The 23,104-nt window shown below is 41.5% G+C and overlaps 2 protein-coding genes across 4 annotated transcripts; one reads left to right on the top strand and one right to left on the bottom strand.

Moving 5' to 3' along the window:
* Positions 1-1,883: 1,883 nt before the first annotated feature.
* pkma (pyruvate kinase M1/2a) lies at positions 1,884-18,195 on the top strand. 3 transcript variants are annotated; one of them, XM_070912622.1, is made up of 11 exons: positions 1,884-1,944; positions 8,213-8,385; positions 8,855-8,946; positions 11,650-11,781; positions 11,919-12,105; positions 12,200-12,470; positions 12,610-12,760; positions 12,953-13,105; positions 15,302-15,468; positions 16,512-16,693; positions 16,855-18,195. In XM_070912622.1, the coding sequence occupies exons 2-11, from the start codon at positions 8,229-8,231 to the stop codon at positions 16,959-16,961; spliced, it is 1,599 nt and encodes a 532-aa protein (XP_070768723.1). In that variant the 5' UTR covers positions 1,884-1,944; positions 8,213-8,228; the 3' UTR covers positions 16,962-18,195. The 3 variants fall into 3 exon arrangements, with proteins under 3 accessions (XP_070768723.1, XP_070768793.1, XP_070768644.1); XM_070912543.1 differs by lacking the exons at positions 1,884-1,944; positions 15,302-15,468 and adding exons at positions 4,336-4,604; positions 14,722-14,888; XM_070912692.1 differs by lacking the exons at positions 15,302-15,468; positions 16,512-16,693; positions 16,855-18,195 and adding an exon at positions 14,722-14,892.
* A 108-nt stretch (positions 18,196-18,303) lies between these two features.
* dhdh.2 (dihydrodiol dehydrogenase, tandem duplicate 2) lies at positions 18,304-22,153 on the bottom strand. The gene is made up of 7 exons (XM_070901823.1): positions 22,056-22,153; positions 21,217-21,328; positions 20,795-20,958; positions 20,015-20,267; positions 19,394-19,518; positions 19,004-19,154; positions 18,304-18,742 (listed from the first exon to the last, which is right to left on the bottom strand). Exons 1-7 carry the CDS (start codon positions 22,143-22,145, stop codon positions 18,633-18,635), a joined length of 1,005 nt encoding a protein of 334 aa, XP_070757924.1. The 5' UTR covers positions 22,146-22,153; the 3' UTR covers positions 18,304-18,632.
* Positions 22,154-23,104: the final 951 nt, after the last annotated feature.

Below are 23,104 nucleotides of genomic sequence, written 5' to 3'. Positions count from 1 at the left end.
GTGCCTTAAAGGAGTTGTGTTTATTTCACTTTTTTTGATTGATTGTTTTTCCCCTTTTATTCATATTCATGTATTCATGGGTAGCAGTTGCTGTACTCATGCAGTAACAATACATTCAGAAGCTTTGGGCATCATATCTGCTCATCTCTGAGATTTATCTGAGACTTTCCCACAGTGTCTTACTGTACCTCGTGGCCCAGGGGTTAGCAGCCATTAATACTGAGTGACAGCCAGGGGCTTGGCCAGTGTACAGGGTGACTGGTCAGCAGATCTGTCCCTCACCTGGACAGGTGTGTCCATTGGCCTCAGGTGGTGGAGTGGAGTGGATCCAGGCAGAGGCTGCCAGCAGCCAGTGAGGCAGCAACATGGGCAGTGGAAGCAGCAATGCTAACACCACCACAGCTGTGAACAGGTGAGGGCAAAATGGGACACAGGGGGAGGAGACATGAAAGTAAATAATAAATGGAAAAAATAATAATATGCTACTAAATAAGTAAATTGTACTTTGAGAAGTATCTTTACCCGGTTAATTTGTCTAATCTCTGTTACAGACTTTGAATGTTTGATTTGAATCTCAGTATGGCTGAGATATGGTTGGCAGTTGTGTCTGTGCCAAGGATTTAGTTTCTGTCTGCATTCTCCTTTGCAGAGCTGATTAACACAACAGTATTAATCATCCTGGGGAACATTTGCGACATAGCCCTCTGCACTGGACAAACAAACATTATATCTGTAGTAACTGTCGGCGACACAGGTAGACAGATACAGATATAACTATGGATGGTGATGGAATTACATGTATAGCAAAACAGTGATGTATTGTGTACCTCCAACAAAGTTTATCTTTCTATGTTCTGTGGATTCCAAATAACTATTATTATTTTTGAGTAGTTGCAGTAGTAGTAGATTTATTTGTATTATTTTATTTTGTATAATGGTATGGTATTAGTTTAGCAGCATTGGTTGTGTACTTAGAATATGTAATTTCGGATTGTGTAGTTAAAATGCTAAATCCATTATATAGAGTAAATTATGTGAAGAACTATTCCTAATATTTATGAAAAAGCATGTTTTTCCAATACTTAATATGATGTACCTAGAAATGTACCTAAATGCCTATAATTGAAAAAAAAATGTAAAAACTGTTATATACTTTTCCAACACTAGATGGAGGTATTGCCTCAAACAATGTACAGTTGTTATTAGCACATCACGAGGGTCCTTGATTCATCCATCAAACATCCATTGATTGGCAGTGAGCTACTAATGCATTTGCAATAAACAATATTTGGCTCTCATTAGTGCACCAGCTTTTAGAAATTAAATAGAGGGGGGCGAACAATATTTTGATAGCTTTCAAGAGAGTTACCGTATATTGCAACACGTTTGATGATGCTTCCCATGAGCCATTTCAGCAGGCGATGATTTGCACATCCGCACGATAATGGAGCCAAAAACATACAGACATAATGACAGATTACTTATTTGAATCTCATATGGGCCCATTTAAACGGGCATGACGGCCATGCTGAGCACTGCGCTTTTCAGGAAACTACAGCACGCCATCCACAGTCACATGTCAGACTCCATGCTGTACTGATGCATTCACACGCACCGATTGGCTCCCCAACTTTACCAAGCACGTACACCGTACGCGTATCTGCGTATCCTTCCGCATCGTTTTTAGTTTTGTATCATTTTCTGACTTTCCATAACAGTAATACTGACATAAAATATATTTTTGACTAGTCAGTTATGAGTGCGATTGGTATTAATGTGTCAAGACGGTGTATTTATTTTCATTTATCTATATTCTCTCGGATGGATATGTCTCAGCATCCCTAGAAAGTAGTACCGCAGAGTAAGTGAGTAGGGAGATCACCTTGAGCTGGTCTCAGTGAAAAGACAGCTACATCGGCCCAAGCAGTTGTCCAGCGAGATAAGGTGGGTGTCCTCAGCAGGGGCTGCAGCTTGGTCGCTTATCGATCCTATGAAGTGACCTGATAACTTGTGGGACACACTGGCTGTCACATGTGTTACCTTCTAAACCTTTTTTTGACTTTTATCGTAACGTTATCTGTAGCGAACTACATCCCGCGAGCTGGTATGTATGAGTAGGTTACTGGTGGCTTGTTTCCACTCTTTATTATGCCGTTTTTTTCGAAATCATGTTTTAAAATACCAATGCTATTAGACAAGCCATTTTTAGTCTCGCTGTGCTGGTTTGGTATTTGTTCAGCAACGTTGTGATCTTAAAATGTAGTTAGGAGATGGATAAACTGAGGGATTTGTCCACGCACTGCGTAAGTTAGATATTTCTATTGCTAACTGTTAACATGATGTAGTCTTGTTTCATCGCAAAACACAGTTATTACATATAAAAAGGTTAAAATTAAATGTGATGTGTGAAGTGTTGAGCGTTGAAGAATCGCTTCCTGTTGCCTCCTGTTGTGGGTGTGGCTGCTCCGTTTTCTCGGCCGCCCCATTGGTCAGTCTCCCGTGACGTCTCTAGATCAGGAAAATGTGACGCAGGATGAGAACGTGACCTTTAGCGCATCGTCTGCACTGTATTTAATCATATTACATTATAATACCGATGCGTTTTAACCAGTGACATAAATGTACCAAAGGTTATATAACCGGCATTATTAAAAGTCTTGTGTTATCGTCGTATTCCTTCACATGGAGGTTAGAGTCATTAGATAAATGAATCACGTTCATCCTTATATTCATCGATCTTTCATATAGTCATATTCACTAGACACACTTGAAACACACCTGAACCTCGTTCGTTATGTTGCAGGAAATAACAATCCTATGATAACTGTAGTTTGAAATGTGTACATTGCCTTAGCAGCTTCACTGCAGTAACTTACTGCAGTGGTGCCACAGGTAATAGGCCTTGTTGATACTGGATACATGGGCAGGAGGGCAGGTCTCACATTATCTGTCTGGGTTGTGTGTTGACTTTTAATTCTCTATATAACCCTTGGTATGTGATTATTATGCCCTGTTTTTCGGCCAGTTCCCATAACAGCAGAAATGATTTGACCGAGGCAGGGCTTTGTTTAAAGGTGCATTTTAAATTGTAATGTCATACTTTGTCCAATACATCCCCTGTGGCATGTGTAGGATACGCATAGGGCCAGTGGTATAGCCTGCGTATACGTTGTCATGTTAAGAGAAATTGTTGTTTTGTGTAGAACAAAATTCTGGAGACACTGTCATTGCTGTGTCCTTCCTGGCTGAAGGCCATGTTGACAAAATGGAGTCTTTATCCCTGGGAACCAGACAGGCCATAATGTCAAGTGACTAGGAGATCTGTTGAAGTTATGAGCTCAACAAAGGGATGTGCTCAGTGTCTGCCTGTTACTTAAATCTAAGCTACAGACTAGGAGCAGACTACTTAGGAAGATTTGTTTTTATTATAATATATATATTGCTCAGGTGGCCTTAAGTCTCAATTGTCATAAATGATCTGCTATATTCCAGTAAAATCACAGTTACTTAACAAATTCCATTGCACTCATGAGTCTATAAACTTTATCTAAAAGAATAACTCTGGGACTTATTCATCCACAGATATGAACTGTTGGTGAAATAAACAACAGCATCTAAGTATATACCGTTAAATTGTAATTTTAGCTGTGGCTGTTGATGTGTTTCTACTTTAAGAAGCACTTTGGCAGATAACTAGCCATTTGCAAAGATGATAATGAATTGTGCAGTGCCAGATACTGCAGTTAATGGATTGCAAAACTGTAATTTTCTGTTCTGGATGGTAGTGTCCTTGACCTGCTGTTGTGGTAAGGTAGTTCAGTTCCAGCTGAGCTGGTGGTCAGTGCAGTGGACAAGGCCTTTCGCAGCTGGCACTGCTCTCATGAAGTCCTTCCTCACCATAGCTGCATGTTTGCTGACTAATGCTACGTAGAGTGAAACACTACCAATTATGGAGATTCCTCTCCCACTGCAGACACACTTGATTATACTGATAAAACTCTATGCACCAAATTTGATTTAAGGTGCTTGGGTTAAAAAAATTGCCAAATGGTTCACATGTGCATTTGAAATGCATTGAATATGGACAGGATTCTGTACCATTCATGAACTTAAACCCATGCAGCACCCCATCTGAGGTTTGTTTTGGAGTTTACAGGCCTGCATAGTGTAAGTACCATTGTACATTCCTAGTATTAGATTTCTACAAACAGACTCTCCGTGCTGTGCGTTATTATTAGCCAAGCCTCTATTTTTAGGCCTGGGGCGTTGTTGTATGACATAGGCTGGTAGAAACATTGGTGTGACACTGCTCTGGTGTGTCGTAGTGGAAGTCTCATGTATGTCCGTTGTATCACGTCGTGGCGATTGCTAGGTCACAGCAGGCGCTCTCCATGTCCTTTATCCTCATTGAAGGGATTTACTCTTGAGCTCCTGAAAGTGTCGTACGTATGCAAGCGCAGTGCAGCGGTCAGTGCTTGGACTGCTGTTGCAGGGAGTAGCACGCTCATTTGTATTGGAAGCTCCAACACACTGGGGTTGTTCTGCAGGTCATTGGTAGTAACGTGTCTGCTTGTCCCCAGGAGGAACAGGAAGATCTACTGGGGGTATGTAGTGCAACCTGCAAATGGTGCCTTGGTTGAGTGAGTGTGACTGATAGAAACCATCTACTGTGTCTGTGAGCCAACTTGGATTAGCCCAGTGTTACGTCAAATCCATGATAGAGATGATACTCATGTCACCCTGACAGCAATGCTACTGTGGCTGATGATGATTGCCCAGGCGTGTTTCACAGATAACTAATAAGGAAATTATTTGGAAAGACTGGAGAAGATAATGACCGTCTAGTATGTTACAACGAGAGTGTATGTTACAAAGGTAGAAGTGGTGGGAAGGGATTGGAGGGGATTATTAGCAGCCAGCTCTAAAGTTAGCCCTGCATCTGTGTCACGGTTACTATGGCTGCTGTTGGCCTGTGGCTATCCTGGGGTCAGACACGCTATCCATGTCTGTCAGCTGGCTATGATGTAATTTTGTCTTTCCTTATCAACCAGGAGCTGACAAGCTGGATCAGACAGACCGAGACATTACTGCACTCGGTGAAGAATAGTCACTACCTGTTTTTTCATGAGGACATGAAGTTATATCATGAGGACATGTTTCATTTGCCAGTTGTATTCCCTCTGATAGGTCCAAAAATATCAGGCATAAGGCTATAATAACACATTTCTACATGTCACAGTTCTAAAACAATGGCATTCGAAGGACTAAACTTTTGATTAATTTCTACTACTGCTATTGGCCATAGCTATTTTTTGGACATGCATCTGATTTGTAGTCCACGTATGTGGTCAAGTAGCAAACGTCTTGTAAGGGGAGCTGCCTGAAACTTAATCTCAACCTTTCCCTCTAAGACAAATGTGCATCCCCTTTCAGTTTTGCAATCGCAACTGTCAGTGTTGCATTGTCTTTCGAATTACGTTAAACTGTGAAGTTGTGATTTCTATATTGGTCATGCTCCAGTAGCAGACCAGTTGAGAAAGATATTTCACCACATGCATGTCTACATAGTTCATTGTCCATTCTTATTCTTCAATGAAATCGTTTATGAAAAGCCCTTCATAAGTTACTATAACCCAAAGTGATTAATAATAAATATACGCAACAGGCCAGGGTAACAGCACATGCTCACTTTTGAGAAGCTTTAACCAACAAACATCTGATATTTAAATAAATAAAACAGGAAATTAAAAACACACAGCACTCTACAGTAACATTTCAGACTCTCTTCTCCCCTCTGTAGTCTTTCCCTGTGGTTCAGCCCACTCGGATGTCGGCTGCCAGCCTTTTCATGGCTGTGTGTGTTGCAGTATTGGGATGTGACTGTGCTCACGTACAGCGCTGGTCTGGCACTGCTCTGCCCCATTGACTTGAGTGTTACATCATCAGTCAGCGGTCTCCTGTTGGTATCGTGGCTCTGCCTGGAATCCCCCACCATGATGCATTTGCAATTAGGATGTGATGAGTAGTCAAACCACTAGTGTTACTTTGAATGCAGCAGATTTTCTTCTCAGTGACTAACTCTTAGAGGCCACCATGAATGTCTTCAGTTGCACCACCCACACTTGCAGCCATCAAAAAATTGCCATCCTCTGTCTATTTTCCAACCCATCCTTTATGAGCACACCATCAGCCTTTGTAGCCTGTTCTGTTACTAAATAGCCACTTTGTAATAGTAACGCAGAACCATCCTTCGTACCGTCAGTGGCTGATATGGAACAAACCTTTGTTTAGCTGGGTCTAGACATATTGTCCCGTGTTTCTACTAGGACCACGTGCTCAGGGTTACCAATTCAGGGCTGGTCTTGCTTCTGTGTAGAGGGGACCAGGAAAGGAGGAGGGGGCAATTCCCTTAAAGAGATCTCACTTTGTTATCTTGTTGTTCTGCCAAAGAAGCAACCAGTGAGTGTTCTTTATTGAAGTGCACTTCAATGTATAATTTACACAGAGGGAAATCTCTCCAGGGCTGGCATTATATTTTTAAGGTAATTGAGTAAAATATACACAGGGCTATGTGTATCGTCTATCAACTCTCTTGTACGTTACCTTTTTATATTATGAATGTTTACCTTTCATTAGCTTTCATCACATCTTGCTATATTTAACTTCAATTTTATTTAATCAGTTTTTTATTGTGGACAGTGTGCACATCCAGCCTCACGCGGGTACAGGTGCATAATCAGTATGGGGGGGGAAAGTAGGTAGTCGGTGGAATTAATTTGTATTTACTGAAACAGCATTTTGTCCAGAATGACCTTGAGGCTCATGTACTTGAATCACACAAATGTCTACTACTTATTATTTCTACTATGTACTGTCACCAGACTATTCAACCAAGCATTTCAGCCTCCGTCAGTTGTGCTGCAGTTATGTAACCACAGCTACCAGAGCCATAGTGGCAGACATTCCTCATCATTGTATTGTAGGGATGCTGCAACCTGCTCAAATACACCCACCTTGTTGGCTGTTTGTTGAAACATGCCTTTACTAGAATGCGTTTATGCAGTGGCTCTCATAATTCTGTCATGGATAGACTGATGAGGGAAAAAAGGAAGTGTCTCAGGCAAGGCTCGCGTCCATGCACCCTGTATGCACATGACCGTATTGAGTCATTCACCAGTGCACAGGATTTGATCTAATATATCTCTTCTGTGCTGCCATGTGCATTATACAGTATGTTTCCCCTGTTTCTGGCTAGAAATGAGTAATTGAAGTGTCAGAATGAAAGCTTGGTAATTCCAGCCCTTTAGAAGAGCTTCGTGATGGTGTCGTTGCCATGGGTGACTTAGGGAGAAGTGGGTGGGGTGAGAACAGAATGTATAATATGGTGTAGCTCCGCAATATGCTATACTACTCTACTGTCAGTGTGGAGTTTGGAGGCAGTGCAGTGCAAACGAATTAGCCTTAACATGTTCCTCAGGATTTCAACATGCCCATATCTGTTATCAAACTGTAAATAATTGCAAGCTACCTGGGTTTTTTTTTCTCCGTTGACATAAGCATACATCTATCCACTGCATAAGCTTGTGCAACACGAAAGGCAAATAGTAACGAAAGAAAAGACAGTCTTGTGCTAAGTAGCTCACAATACTCGGTTATTTAAACAGAATTGCAGTGGCGACGTTTCATAAGCCTAAACTTAGTCTTCATTGTCCTGTGGCTGAGATTAGTCGAAAATAGATGTGCTGTAGGTGAATAACAACAGTTATCAGTCTCTGTAGTATTACACCTGAACATCAGCAATCAGCATGATAAATTGATTCCCACTGGGACGTTCTACTTTCCTTTGACTCCACTACCACAAGGTTAGCTACACTGCAGGATTGGGTACACTGTGTTGCCAAGGACACTCAGCAGGGTGGATACAGTGCCATTAATGGCTGACCTCGGTGGTAAATAAATCCCTAACCCTAGATCTCTCAGCGCAATAAAACACACAGTGTGCAGTTTGTAGTAGCTACCAGCCAAATGCCATTAAGTTTTGACTTTTGGTGTTCTCTAACATCCACCTATTTTGAAAATCAGATTCAGCTTGTCAGTATTTAAAGTGGCTGGTAAAGAGTTGAGGAATCTTGATCCAACAGTGGTCAACCGAAAGAAAGCTGTCAGTTACCTTTGCTGTGTCCTCTGTATTAACCCCCCCCCCTCCCTGCAGGACTCCATTGATTGCCATGCCTCATCCAAAGTCTCTAGACATGGGCTCTGCCTTCATCCAGACACAGCAGCTCAACGCTGCCATGGCTGACACCTTCCTGGAACACATGTGCCTGCTGGACATTGACTCCGAGCCCACCACCGCACGCAACACTGGCATCATCTGCACCATTGGTTGGTTAACGTTTTAGTTGCTGAGATATATGGTTGCTACTAGATAGACACCAATTAGGGCTGCACCATTACGTCTGAATAGTCACAATTATTTCTTTTAAATTCTGAGATCGCAATTGTTAATTATTATCTTTGGGAAAACAGGCCAGTTTTATTGCATTTTATAAACATTTTGAACGGACAATAACCTGTGTTCACTTGCACACTTCATGAAATACTAAATAAAACCTGATTTAAAAAATATACTACTCATTAAATCAAATTGAGTCTTTCATCATCTAAAAACTGTGTCTTTTATAATGTAAATTAATCTGGACATGCATCTAACTGAATAAAGAGATTCCCTACTCGGAAAGTAACATATACCGTACTTGATCTAGTTTACTTAATTACCAGGAGAAGTAAATGAATTTAACATTTAAAAGGTTACGCTATGTCTTAATGCTTTCATTTCAATAACTGTACGCAGGGCCAGCCTCCCGTTCTGTGGATACGCTGAAGGAGATGATCAAGTCAGGAATGAACATTGCTCGCATGAACTTCTCCCATGGCTCACACGAGGTGGGTCTTTCCACACTTCTGTCTACTGTGCAAATGAGTTGGGCAGGTACAGCTAACCAGTCACATTGTCAAGAGTCACGTTTAAACTGCTGATAATTTCCATCAAACATGGTGCTGTGCTTTATCACAGACTGGTATTGGTTTGTATAAAATAACTATGGTGAAAGTAGATGGTCAACAGTGCTCACATTGAACAAGCACGTAATCCATTATGAACTGCAATCAGCTTGGCCCTTTAAGCAAGACTGGGCCAGCCAGCCTGAATTGAAAAAATAGTAGTGCTAACTTACTTAAGATTAGATCGTGGGCTAGCTAACCAAGTTCAGCTCCATAAGTGATGCAGCCTGATTAAGTCTGTGTGTCGCATAATGGCACATGCTCTGTAAAGTATTTATATGTTTGTACGTTTTTTGGGGAAGAGGTGAATAAAGTGTCTTATACCAGCTGAAGATCTCACTTGAACGCAACCAGTTGGTTATTATGTGTGCACAGTAAGAATTGAGCTAAAGTTAAATTAGTTACCATTTAAAAGCAAAAGTAAAAATCCAACAGGTTTCAAAGGTAAAGCGTCCCTCTTGACTATACCTATTTTATCTTAAAAACAGACAAACAAGAATTATCTAATGAATCTGTGATTACAAGTTCTCATCTAAGGCCAGATTATTATTAGGATTGTTATAATGGCACTAATAAAAAGCAAAAAGAAACAAAAAATATTATGGTACAGCAAACAGTAACCAAATAAAACTAAACCAAACAAACCCAAGAGGTGGAGAGAGACACCGACTGACTGCCACCAGGTTATATAGTAAAATCAAGCAAGTTCTATCATTATATAATAGCAGTATTTATCAGCAGGTTATCCAATCCAAATAGAGAATTATCCACTTATGAGTTGAATTCATTTGCACTATTCCATAGTGGCACTTTTGTGGTTGTCATTTGACATTATGGCAAATTTATATATATGACGACCCTGTAGATTAAGATTCTGCAAGATGCCCATAAAATTCTCCTAGCCTTTACATCCATTTCACTGCACTTACAGATGTGAAGCATAAGAAATGATTAATTCTGTCTGTGATATTTTGAAGTCCTCATCAGTGAAAAGTATCTATGGTTTGTGGGTCTAGTTGTTTCAGGAAGATTGAAGGTTAGTCTAGATTCAGAGAACACCAACAGAAACCAGAGCTTTGTTGGCTTGGGGTACTATAAATACGTCATCTGTAGCTTCCTGCCCTGCCTTTATCTCCTCAGCAGGCAGCACGCCTAGACTCTGTAAGTGTGTGTGTGCACAAAGCAAACCCAAGGTCAGTCCACTTTTAATTAAAGTGGGAAGTGAAAAGTAGATTATGTTCCAAATCCAGGAAGTCACATTTTTTACAACCAGTATTAGTAATATCAAATGAAATGAGAACTAATGGAACATTTACTGGAGTTTCACTTTACATTGTCTAAAAAATGAATTACAAATTTATGGACCCTGACCTGTACACACAGTCACCTGTGTCACCTGCTCTAAATTAACTGTGCAACATTGGTCATAAAACATTACACTCTCTACTTTGCCTCCGTCTCTTACTAAAATTCTGCAGCACACTGGAGGTTAACAGATGCCGACGTCACCCATATATTTGCATCTGTGACTATGTTAGACTAGACTTGATCTTAAGTGCAGGTGATAAGACCATCCAGGTTTTGTTTTAGTCACAGTGCTATGAGTGCAGCGTAGCTCAGTGTGTTGTCTGTGTGAAAGGTAGCCAATGTGATTACCTGCCACTTAAGTTATTACTGAAAGCTCTGGTCACCCAGGTGGGCAGCATAAGCCATGTGCAGCAGACACTGCTCTATGTGTTCATTAGCCTGCACCAATGGGCAAAGATGGCTGCATCAGTGATACAACTACTGAACTGAGATGATGGAAGTTCTCTGGGCAAAAGTGCACCTACCTTCATTGTTTCTCTCATCCTTTCAAATAGATTTTTAGTCTGTTTATGGTGTAAACAATATCAGACCACATGAGGAATGACTTTGTCTATTTGAAGTTTGTTTACATTCCTAATCGTAATAGGATTTATATTGTTGGGTTTTATTGTTTCTATTGTTCAACACTGACTTCACTGAGGAATTTCCTTCTGAGAAACACTGCCCTTCCTCAGCTGACTTCCTCATAACTTTGAGGCAAAAGACATTGCAATCCTTGTTTGAGGTTTCATCATAAGAAGGGGAGACGTGTGATCAAGGATACTTTGCTGTGACATTCTGTGTTAGTATATTGCTACGTAACGTGATACTGTATGATATGTAATCTCTTAATTTAAAGGCTCTTTAATTATTTTTTTATTTTACTTGGTGCACCCAGAATCCTCAGTGAAATTTAACATCTAAGTGAGGGTGGTAGAAAGAACTGTGTGACCCCGTAGTGATGCTGACAGTATGACTCATGTTTGTGACTGTGTAAGTTGTCAAACACACCTTATCTTTTAATTGCCCTGGCCTGATAAAACTTACATCTTACAGTAACTCTGATGCAAAAGCCTCTGCCAAACTGTGATTTCTTTTCATTTCAATGTGTATGATAGCAGCAGACATAGGCCAGAGGTCACATGTGTGATCAAAATCAATACCTGTGTAGTTCAGTATCTTGCCTAGTTTTTCCTCTGGAGATATTTTAACGTGTTACATTTCTCTTCCTCTCTGTAGTACCATGCAGAGACCATCAAGAACGTGCGTGAGGCATGTGAGAGCTTCGAGCCGGGCAGCATCCACTATAGGCCTATTGGCATTGCCCTGGACACCAAGGGCCCAGAGATCAGGACTGGCCTCATCCAGGGAGTGAGTTTAGCATCGCCACCAAAAACAGTAGTCTAGTCTTCATAATAGCTTTATTTGCTATTGTTGATGATCAAGAACATTTTGCATGAAAACAAACTTGTAAAAAAGTAAAACTATGTCTGTTATTGATTTGACAGAGCGGCACAGCAGAGGTGGAGCTGAAGAAGGGCAACATGATCAAGATTACCTTGGACGACGCTTACCAGGAGAACTGCAGTGATGAGGTCCTCTGGCTCGACTACAAGAACATTACCAGCGTGGTGGAAATTGGCAGCAAGATCTACATTGACGACGGACTCATATCCCTGCAGGTCAAGGAGATTGGTGAGTGGAGAAATGATCAACATAAATAAGTTATGTCCCCATATAATCTCTTGTATTAATACCCAGTGAAACAAATATATTTTTGTTTCTCCAGGATCTGATTTCCTCATGTGCGAGATTGAGAATGGTGGCACCCTGGGCAGCAAGAAGGGAGTGAACCTCCCCGGTGCTGCTGTAGACCTGCCTGCTGTTTCAGACAAGGACGTCAAAGACCTGCAGTTTGGTGTGCAGCAAGGAGTCGACATGGTCTTTGCCTCCTTCATCCGCAAAGCTGCAGATGTCCACGCTGTCCGAGCAGTGCTGGGAGAGAAAGGCAAAGACATTAAGATCATCAGCAAGCTCGAGAACCACGAGGGCGTACGCAGGTGTGTGTGTCAAGTGTTGTCATCTTATTTAGTGGTTTATGAACCCACCTCTTTCGTATTGCCTTAAAACACCCTATGATTATTTACAGTTACAGTACTTTGTGATTGAAGTGGTTGTAACTTTCTGTCTGCTGTGCAGATTTGATGAGATCATGGAGGCCAGCGATGGCATCATGGTTGCCCGTGGTGACCTGGGAATTGAGATCCCCACAGAAAAGGTCTTTCTAGCCCAGAAGATGATGATCGGTCGCTGCAACAGAGCTGGCAAGCCAATCACATGTGCCACTCAGGTTAGATAAAAGCAAAAACGAGGACATGCTGTATTTCTTCAGCTTCACGACTGTCAGATGACCGGCTGCACTGGGCAGCTTATATGTGTCACAATCTGCAGCTATGTGAATTCATTTGGTTTGCTCTCAGAAGGCTGTTATTTTGAGATTTGTGTATGTTACCTTCTAACACCTCACATGAACACCATTCAGATGTTGGAGAGCATGATCAAGAAGCCCAGACCCACCCGTGCTGAGGGCAGTGACGTAGCCAACGCCGTGTTGGACGGAGCCGACTGCATCATGCTCAGCGGAGAGACCGCCAAGGGAGATTACCCTCTGGAGGCAGTACGCACACAGCACATGGTGAGTTAAAAAATGTAACAACATTAGTGTTATCATTTAAAAAAGTAAGGTTTATTGATTGAGAAATTAATTCTGTTCATGGGATGATCTTGCATGATTTGTCATTTTTATCTTTAAGCACGTTTTAGTCCGACTGGGATATAACTCTTTTTCATTTCCTATTTTTGTGTTCTCGTGAACACATCTTTGACTTCCTCACTCAGCTGCCCCATGACACAGCGTCTTTTTCTCCACTTGGCCTAACAGCTGCTAAAGAAGCTGTCAGCAGGATTGTTAGGCCAACTGGAAGTACCTATCCTTTATTCATTTATCCATCCACGTATTTCTAGTTTAGATATTCACTGCTTCCTAGGTATGTTAATGAACGATTAATCATTATTACAAGCTTGATCAGTTAAAGATATATATATACATATTGATAGTGTTCAAAGTTGGCGCAACCTTATTTGTGCATCCCTGGGACATTAGTGCCAGCTGTGCAGATGTTTTAAATACCCCTGTGCTGTTCTGTATTCTATAAGCTTTTAATGATTAACCAATTATTGATTATTAACAAGGCTGATGATGGATTAAGAAATTTGCTTATAATGGGTATCTGTAATACCTACATTTGTGTTGTCTTTTATTAGGGTTGTCAGTCAGGGACAGACACAAGTTTAACACCTTTTTGAAGTCTTAGACCCAATACTGATAATAATTAATTAAGTCTTAATGAATTCTTACATCAAAATCACAATTGGTATCAATTGCATGGATGAATAATACAATTAATGCTGTCGTGCATGCCCTTTGTTGTTCACGCCTTTCTTGGCTAACCTCCACTGTTCTCGGCTGCATTGCACTTTTTGCACTGCTATGCAGCTGCAGGAGTGACTCAGCAGTACTGCAGCTCCCGCCTTTCAGCTTGCTGCCCTTGTGTTGAAGTTGCATGGTGTGCATCACAATCCAAAGTAAACGACAACTTCTGTTCACCTAAAACAGTACATTTATTGAGAAGACTTTTGAAATCACAATGACTAACTCTGCTTTTAAGCCACTTTTGCTGTCGGACATTGACTTTTTCTCTCTTACTTCAACCTTTCTCATACTCCTATTCTTGTTCATTCCTCCGGACTGTTTTTCACCATGTCTTCACATTTGTGTGCAGTGTGTAGCATTTTAACTCCCAGCTCCCTTTTTTAACTTCCAGTTGACTTTAATTCAGGTTTTTCAATAGTTTTTTCAATAGTCATTTATTTTGTAATTATATTTCATTAGGCTTAGCTCTGAGATTAACAGTGCAGTTGCCTTAACTCCAGACTAACGTGGGTTGTATTGTACTATTTTACATCTAATACCTCATGTAAATGCTTGGTAAACATTGTCTCTTGGATATGTTTTAACGTTGATGTTTCCCTGTTTCCCCCCATTAACTGAACCCCTAAACTCTTCTATTCACTGTCCCTGCTGTCCTTTCCTCCTGTCCCTTCTATTCTTTACTTCTTGTGTGCCTCTAACATTGTCCCCCTCTGTCTCCCATGTTTTCTGTCCTTTCTCTTTTTTTCATCATGTTACGTCTGCGTGTGCCTGGTGTGGGAATGCCTTTGCTTGATGCATCTTGCCCTCACTTGTGCCAGATTGCTCGTGAGGCCGAGGCAGCCATGTTCCACCGGCAGGTGTTTGAGGACCTGCGTCGCTCCACGCCGCACTGCAAAGACCCCGCTGAGGCTATTGCAATTGGCGCTGTTGAGGCCTCCTTTAAGAGCTTAGCCTCTGGGATCATTGTGCTCACTGGCTCTGGAAGGTAGGCAGGTTATCTGGTCCTGGCAGGTTGAGGAGGATAATGACGTTGATATTTGAGAGAGGGAGAGTAGGGCCAGACAGGGACTGACTGAGGAAGTGACTGGGAGAGCCTGGCAAACACCGTAAGTAGACTGCTGGTTGATTTTTTTTTTTTTACCTATGTGAACACATTTAAGCACTTCTCAAAACCCTGTAGCAAAAAGGCACAAATTTACACATTAGCCCAAAATTTTGACTGATGTCTTTTGGCCTCTTTCAATTGAATCATCAAATCATCAATATCAAACCAACAACTAGCGTTGTTTAACCAGGAGTCTAGATACGCATTTGCCCATCACTCCCAGTGGTAGTGTGTGTGTGATTGAGAGTAACCCACCCACCCCCACCCTTCCCTCGTGGTCCCTCTGGGCTCAGATAGCACGAGAGGCCGAGGCGGCCACCTTCCACAGGCAGCTGTTTGAGGAGCTGAGGAGACACTCCCACCTGACCAGAGACCCTTCAGAGGCTGTGGCTGTTGGAGCCGTTGAGGCATCCTTCAAATGCTGCGCTAGTGCCTTCATTGTTCTCACCAAGACTGGGAGGTAAGAAAGCGGGGGATAGAGGCGAAATGATCCTGGTCCTGATGGTAAGGTGTCGCCAAATAAATGACAACCTGTCCAACACAGCTCCTGATTCTCCCTCCAACGCCTGATATGCTCTTACAGATCCCATCTCCTTTGATTGTGTGTGTCTGATGTGTGCTGTTACAGAAGGTGGATGGAGATAGCAACAGATTGCAAGAGTGAGAGTGGGGGTTGTCATTAGCCCAGTCCCAATGTCCCTCCTTCACAGACTTGTTGAGTGCTTCTACATAGCTTCATGTATATGAAATCAAAATTAACTAATCAAATTTAGAAAACATTATTGGAAGTCATTAGTTGTACACACAGTGCTTACTGCTATGTACAGCACTTTTTTGGGATATTTTCTGGCCTTCTGTGTCACCCCTGTTTGTAATAGTATATACTATAATAATATATAATAATAGTCTGCTACAGTTCTGTCTCACAGCACTGAGCCCTCACTGGTTTAATGGGAATGTACATCAAAGTCTGAGTGTGTGAGAGAGGACATTTTGGATTTGGGCCACTGACCGTAACCTGAAGCCTCTGCACACCCATAATACACCATAAGTGTCATCATTTATTTTGGCTGATTAGACTTCTCAGGACTGTTTGGGTGTTTACAGCGTTCCTGACTATCCTGTTTGTCTTGTTGCACATGTGGAGTGCAGAGGAATCCATCTGCATGGAGTTAATTTACATGTACAAAGTATTAAGGCTTGTATAACAGCTAAACTTGTTATTCAACTTAAGGTTTTATACAATATTGATCTTCAAATTCTGTTTCTGAATCTGAATAATCTACGTAAATAATTCAACACACTGCCATGATAACTGAGTCTGTTTCTGACTTTTAAAACCAAGAGTAAACACATTTTGTGCACACTTGAAGTAAGCATAACCTAGTATTTTAGCAATTAACTTGTTCAGCCGTTTGCCTCTCTAATCCTCATTACATGGTCATGTAAAGTGAAGTAATCTTTTATACCTAGCTGTTTGCTTCTGTGTGTGTGTATGTGCAGGTCCGCCCACCTGATCTCCAGGTACAGGCCCCGTGCCCCCATCCTCTCTGTGACCCGTAACGCCCAGACAGCTCGCCAAGCCCACCTGTACCGCGGCATCTTCCCTGTCCTCTACACCAAGCCCGCCAACGACGTGTGGGCAGAGGATGTCGACATGCGTGTCAACTTTGCCATGGATATGGGTAAGTATCTATGTCACATCTTCAGTATGTTGCACAGCTATTTAACAGTGCAGGAAAATAAACATTTATACCTATTGGTGTGAAGCTTTGAGCCAAGACGCTGTGCTAAATACAATGTAAGTAAGGAAAGTTTAGTTAAACTTTTTATGTTTAATTTCCAGGCAAAGCCCGAGGCTTCTTCAAAGAGGGAGATGTTGTCATCGTCTTGACCGGCTGGCGTCCAGGCTCCGGTTACACCAACACCATGCGCGTGGTTCTGGTGGCCTGAACAGCCAACACGGCTGCTCTGCTTTCTCCCTCCACCTTCATCTATCTTTCATAGCTCTCCACTCCAACTCACAGCCCACATCCAACACCCAGGTTCACCGACTCGACCCCTGAACAATTTAGTGGTTTAATTTAGGCAATAATGCAAAGAAATTAATAATAAAAAAAAATTGAGTATAGCCCTACATAGCCAAAGAGCTGTTTTGGGTGGGAGTGGAGGCATGATCCATAAAAATTCCACTTTATGTCTCCATTCCTTTCACATCGATTCTCTCAATCAAACCAGTCTGCAGGGCCTCAGATTAACACACCCTGACCAGAAACTGCTGTATCTATTCACTCAAATACTTGTATTATTAAAAATCGAACCAGTCGGAGAGTGAATGCATCCTGGTCTTGTGTGCATGTGCGTACTGGTTCATGTTTAGGTGGAGTTAGTGGTGGGGGCAGGCTGATCTTTAAACAGAGCACCTTGAGTACGGTGCCAGTTTACCAATCACACTCCTCTGCCGATAGAACGAACAAACTTGTGGGCATCCTAAATCAAAGGGCTCCTTCTACAGCGCAGCCTCAGCTCCACCACTCCACCCAAACAGATCTTCTGTAGTGCTGTCTGTATGAAGTGTCCTCTCTTAACGCCAGCTTTCACTGTATTTAAGTGTATCTGTAAGTGTTGCACTCCTAATCTACTCCAGACAATGTTACATTTGATATTATACTTGACTTTTGTGAATGGTTCAGTTTTATTTAGGGACATCCAATACTACTTATATTTTGTCTGATTATAGAGAAATGTTAGTTTTGGATGTCCACTTCAGAGGTGTTTGAGCTAGTTACTGTATTTGTGTTATTAGATGTGTCATAAAGCCTTTACATTTATTTGCATTTGGATCATATTTGGCACTTGTGAATCATGTATGGTTCACTAAAGTTGACTGATATGAATGAGCACTTTTTAGGGTTTTTTCACAGGGGACCTGGTGTGGGGGATGAAGCCCTGTCCCTCTCAACCCCAGTGGGTGATGGGGTAGAACCCCTCTGCTTGTCTTTTTTCCTTCTATGTTGGTGACCCACTGTAGCTGTCTTCATATGTCTAACATGCTTTGGATTGTAATGCTAGAGTGTAAGAACTAACTACTGTAAATGTAAAGGGGTATTATAATGTTTAGCTGGTGTACTGAGCTGTCCTAAAAGACTGGGTTTCCATCAATAAAAGAGATGAGCACCTATCTTAACTCTGCCTCTCAAGTGTTTTGTTTGACAATGAATAATCATGAATTTAAGTTTTTGGGTGGTACTACAGTCATTTTAAAGTGAAGGAAGCAGTGAAAGATTCTGGAGACTTGAGAAAATGTCATTTTATAAATGATCAAAGGTTTTACAATGTAGTATCCAGTGAGGTTGTAAATAGGTTTGTGATGCATTTAAGAGCTTACAAATATGTCAAGCATCTTCATTAAAACACCTGGATCATACTGAAGCTAATCATGCCTTGCCAAATAAGAAAAAGATAAAAGTTGTCTCAAAAACAATCTTTCTTCATCCTCACAAAAGGTTCACATGTTCCTCATTGATAGTGTATTAATGTAAAGTCAAGTTAATATACAAAGAACAATGTTTTCTCCATCATAAACTTGTTCTATTCAACAAGGGAAAGCCTCCTGTTTAACATTTACTGGCAGTCCTGGCTGTACACCACCCCCACCTGCCTGCGAATCTCATCCTCCACCTCAGCCAGCAGAACAGAGTCAGCATGGGACATGACTGCACTCTCCTTCAGCCCTACATGGGAAAATCGTACTGTTAAGAACATATACAGTGTGCTGTTAAGTCTGCACGTGCAAACGTACTTAGTGGCCATTAAGGTTTCAGCGTTTCTGAGGCCACCTTGTGTTGAGTGTGTGTATAACACGTCTGAACATTCAGAGATCACTGATGATTTATTACCTACTGATGATGCACGTTTTAGTTATGATGTTAGTGCGTTACATCATTCTTATAGTAATATAGATACAGCGTAAAACATGCTGAATGTCACATTACCTTTGAGCAAACACTGTCGAACTTCCTCTGCTTCGTAACGCATCCCTGTGCTGTTCATGAAGTTGAGAGGCAAATAGGGTTCTGGCACTGGGTACTGAGTCTCCTTCCCGTTCACCACCAGTGATGTGGGGCACCACATATGGCCAGGGATCTAAAAGACAGGCAACGGGATATTTTCACAACAATAACAGCACATACACAATTACTGGATGTACAGCATAGTATGTGCAGTGAAAATACTTCCCCATCTTCGTGTTACACAACACACATGTGACTTCCCTCTTGACCTTGGTTCTCTTATGAACCTTTAAGTTTACATTCAACATGCACATGCAAATAGTGCAAATTCATACTGCATTTCAGACTAATCAAATTTTGGTGGTGACCTACCCTGATGGTTCCCTTGGTGCCCACAATAATGGCATCATTGGGCAGCAGCATACCCGAAGAGCAAGTAAATACCGCCATCCTGTTCTTGGAGAACTTCAGAGTGACGACTACAGTCTCGTCCACTCCTGCAACAACATACAAATATATGATTCACATTTGATGAAGAGACAATGAAGCTGAATACATGAATTGAATAACATGGTTTAGTGCAACAGAAATGATTGTTGAAGCGTCCATGTGTCCTCTGACAACAAAAAGTTGAATCAGTTCATTCTACTGTGTTTTATATTGAAGAGGAGTACTAGAAGAATGCAGGGCAACACTATCAAACCTTAACCTTTATTGTGCCAGTTAACACATAAAAAGAAATGACATAACAGAGATAAGAGGTGAAGTCTTATCAGACAGGAACACTCCCTTGGTTAGAAATTCTCAATTCACACACAGCAGGAGTCACATTGGCAATAAAAACTTCACAAACTCCAACTTAAAATCTCCCATCGGTTGTGATATGAGGAGCTGCAAACCGATATAACTGAGGTCGATAGGTAACGCAACCCTTCTCCACATGTTAATGAAGTGAAAAAGCTTCAGAGATCTGTGAGACTCTTTTGTTATTACCTGTCTCCATGCAGACCCCCATGGCCTGGATGCACTCTGGCTTCTCTCCATTATACACCATGCATATGAACTGCAGGCAGTAGATGCCAATATCTAGCATGGCTCCTCCGCCCAGCTCCTTCTGCACCGACCTCGGCACGTGCTTCACCGGCACACCAAACTCCGATCTCACCATCTTCACCTCGCCCACCTCGCCCTGGGCCAGCAGCCGTTTGATCTCCACTGAGGCCGGGAAGAATCGGGTCCAGACAGCCTTGGAGCAAAAGGACAGGAGGAAGTTCATACGGTTACATTTTAGGTGCTTGGTGTTCAAAATGAGCTGAATTTTATTACATTAACAAGCGTCTGCACGCTCACTTGGTTATCACATCATGTCATTTTCAAGGACTTCCAAGGTCTTGACTCATTTTTGACTTGTGATCTTGCCAACTGACAAAATCATGATGAAACCATTTGTTTTAAAATGTCTGCTGCTTTATATTAAGATAGATGATGCAGTAGAAGTCTAACTGGTGGATTCATTTGGATGTTGTATTTTGATTTTAAGAATTGTAATTAAATGCGTATTATTTTAAAAATTGCTGTACATATTTTGCATAGATGCAACATATGATCAACACTATTAATAATTTGTAGTGTGTCAGCTGAAACTCTTTTTCAGTGAATAACAAAGTTGAAGCTGTGGATGAACTCGCTCCGACATCCGGAGCTCAGAATGACTTTGCAGGTGAAAAGTGGAGAAGAAGAAATGAAAGCTATGAAGGTCCGCTTCATCCGTACCTCCATGAAGAAGACGTCATTCCTCTTGGCAGAGGCCAGGATCTCCTGCACCTCCTTGGTGTTCATGGCCAGCGGCTTCTCACACAGCACGTTCTTCTTGGCGTTCGTGAAGAGCAGACAAGTGCTCAGATGGTAGGGGTGGATAACTCCAACATACACCACATCTGCACACACACAAACACACAAACCAGAGAACATACTGTAGGAGGAGAGAGTATTTTTACAGTAAAATATCAACAGGGAATGAAAACAGTTGTGGGTCACACTGAGCTGGAGATTCGGACAGATATTTGGGGTTTGCTGTGTTGTTGAAGTGTCCTGAAGCAGCAGAACCCTTACATCTGGCGCTCAGAGTAATCCAAACAACGAATGCAAAAAGTCATCAGCCAATCAAATCTGACCCAGGCGTGACAGACACTCACCTACGTCTGGATCTCTGGCCAGCTCCTCATAACTGCCGTATGCTCGGGAGATGCTGTGCTTTTTGGCAAACTCCTGCGCATCCTCTGACTTGCGAGCTGCCACCGCCACAACCTGTGAATACAGTTTCAAAACATTTATTTATTGCAACACGGAGCTCCTGTTCCAACTTAATGAAAGGCGCCAAGTTACAGTCTAACTGCTGCTGAAGGCTGATGTTTAGGCAGTCTGACTACTGACGTTTTTTTTCTTCCCAATATGGACTCATATTGGCCATGTTACATTTTCTGCAAAGCTCAATTCATGAATGGCATCTCATGTTAGTATAGTACTCTGCTTTTCTCAGTGTTTGGTGAATGGATATAGAGCAGACGATTTGAGTTTGGAGTAAATATATTTACTCTTCAGTGCTGCACTTTGCTCTTGTTCTTAACTTTAGACAAAAGTTTTGCTCAATTTGATTCCGGCAATAAAAAAAAGGTACCGTAATTCTTGGTTTACAGAGTGCAAAACATTTAAGATGCCCATTTAGTGCGTATTTTACGGTACACAGAAAAGTATGCCAAAGTGCTCGAAACGCTGCAGCCATTAGTTTGCAGTGTATATAACCTCACTGCTGCCCGGTGCCAGTGGCGTTTAGCTCGTAAAAGCTGCAGGCTGCAAATCCACAACATTACATTAAGACCTGATTTAAACAACGTGAGTTTAGTACCGTCAGAGACATACAGAGACATACAGAGACAGTCTGCACGGAGCGACAAGCCTCGCACTGTCCTGACGAGACGTCTCGCATTTGAAACTAGAGCTGTCTTTGAGTCTGCGCATACTGTCATACTGATACCTGGTGGTCTTCGGGAGGAAGAGTCTTCAGGGCCACAGTGAAGTCATGGCTGATCTTCCCCGCGCTGCAGATTCCCCACCTGGTTGCCATATTGGACAGCTGACATCAACAGTGACAGCTCTCTGCCACAAGGTGGAGACACTGCATTAGTTTTGACTGTGTGACGTTGCACAAAATTAACATGAGGATGAGGATGATGATGATGGTGAGAGAACAAAAGCGTGACCTCCAGATAGCGATCATAGACAAGACAAATAACACCACAATAAACAAACGACTTATTTTATTTTTGTTTTGTATTATTTTATCTTCTTCTTTCTTCCCTGCCTCAGAATTTTATTTAGTTCTTTAAATTCTATTTTTAATCATTTTTCTAATCTACTATTAACTCTTTGACTTTTTGTCTTTTATTCTCTATTTCATTTTGTATTGTGCTTCATTGTCACTTCAATTTCCCCTGGGATTAACAAAATAGCTATCGTCTATCTATACATGATGATAATAATAATAATAATTATTATTATTAGATAGATAGATAGATAGATAGATAGATATTTTCACTCTCCAAAGCATCTTTTGTACTACTTTTCCTGAGATTTTTTTTTCTGTAATCACATTGAGTGGTCAGAGGTCAGCCACAAAACAGCCCTCTTAAGAGCTGACATGTACGGGGATATTTGATTTTGTTAGGGCTGATGTTTATCAATATATTGCTTGAGGCTGAGTGGTCCATTTCTTAAACCTCTTTATTAAGTTAGTGAATGTAACGTTGTGGCAAAGAAACAACACAAAAAATATGGAAAATGAGAAATACATATGTAATTGTTTATAATTTCCTCACAAATGATCTTTTTCTCTTCTTGAATAAATATCTGCAGCATTTCAGCCGCACACATCTACCAAGAAAAACAGCAGGCAAAACAATGTTATTGCATCAAAGTGTGCCTTTTTGCGTTCATGGACTGCATCCTGAATCAATGAGAAATCCTCCGATTTTTAGGAGTCCTACCAGCCCAAAAGGTTGGGAACAAGTATGAAATGAGCCATGC

Source organism: Enoplosus armatus, chromosome 1 (assembly GCF_043641665.1).
Source record: "Enoplosus armatus isolate fEnoArm2 chromosome 1, fEnoArm2.hap1, whole genome shotgun sequence".
NCBI classification, from domain to species: Eukaryota; Metazoa; Chordata; class Actinopteri; order Centrarchiformes; family Enoplosidae; genus Enoplosus; species Enoplosus armatus.
This window is presented reverse-complemented; position numbering and strand designations above follow the sequence as displayed.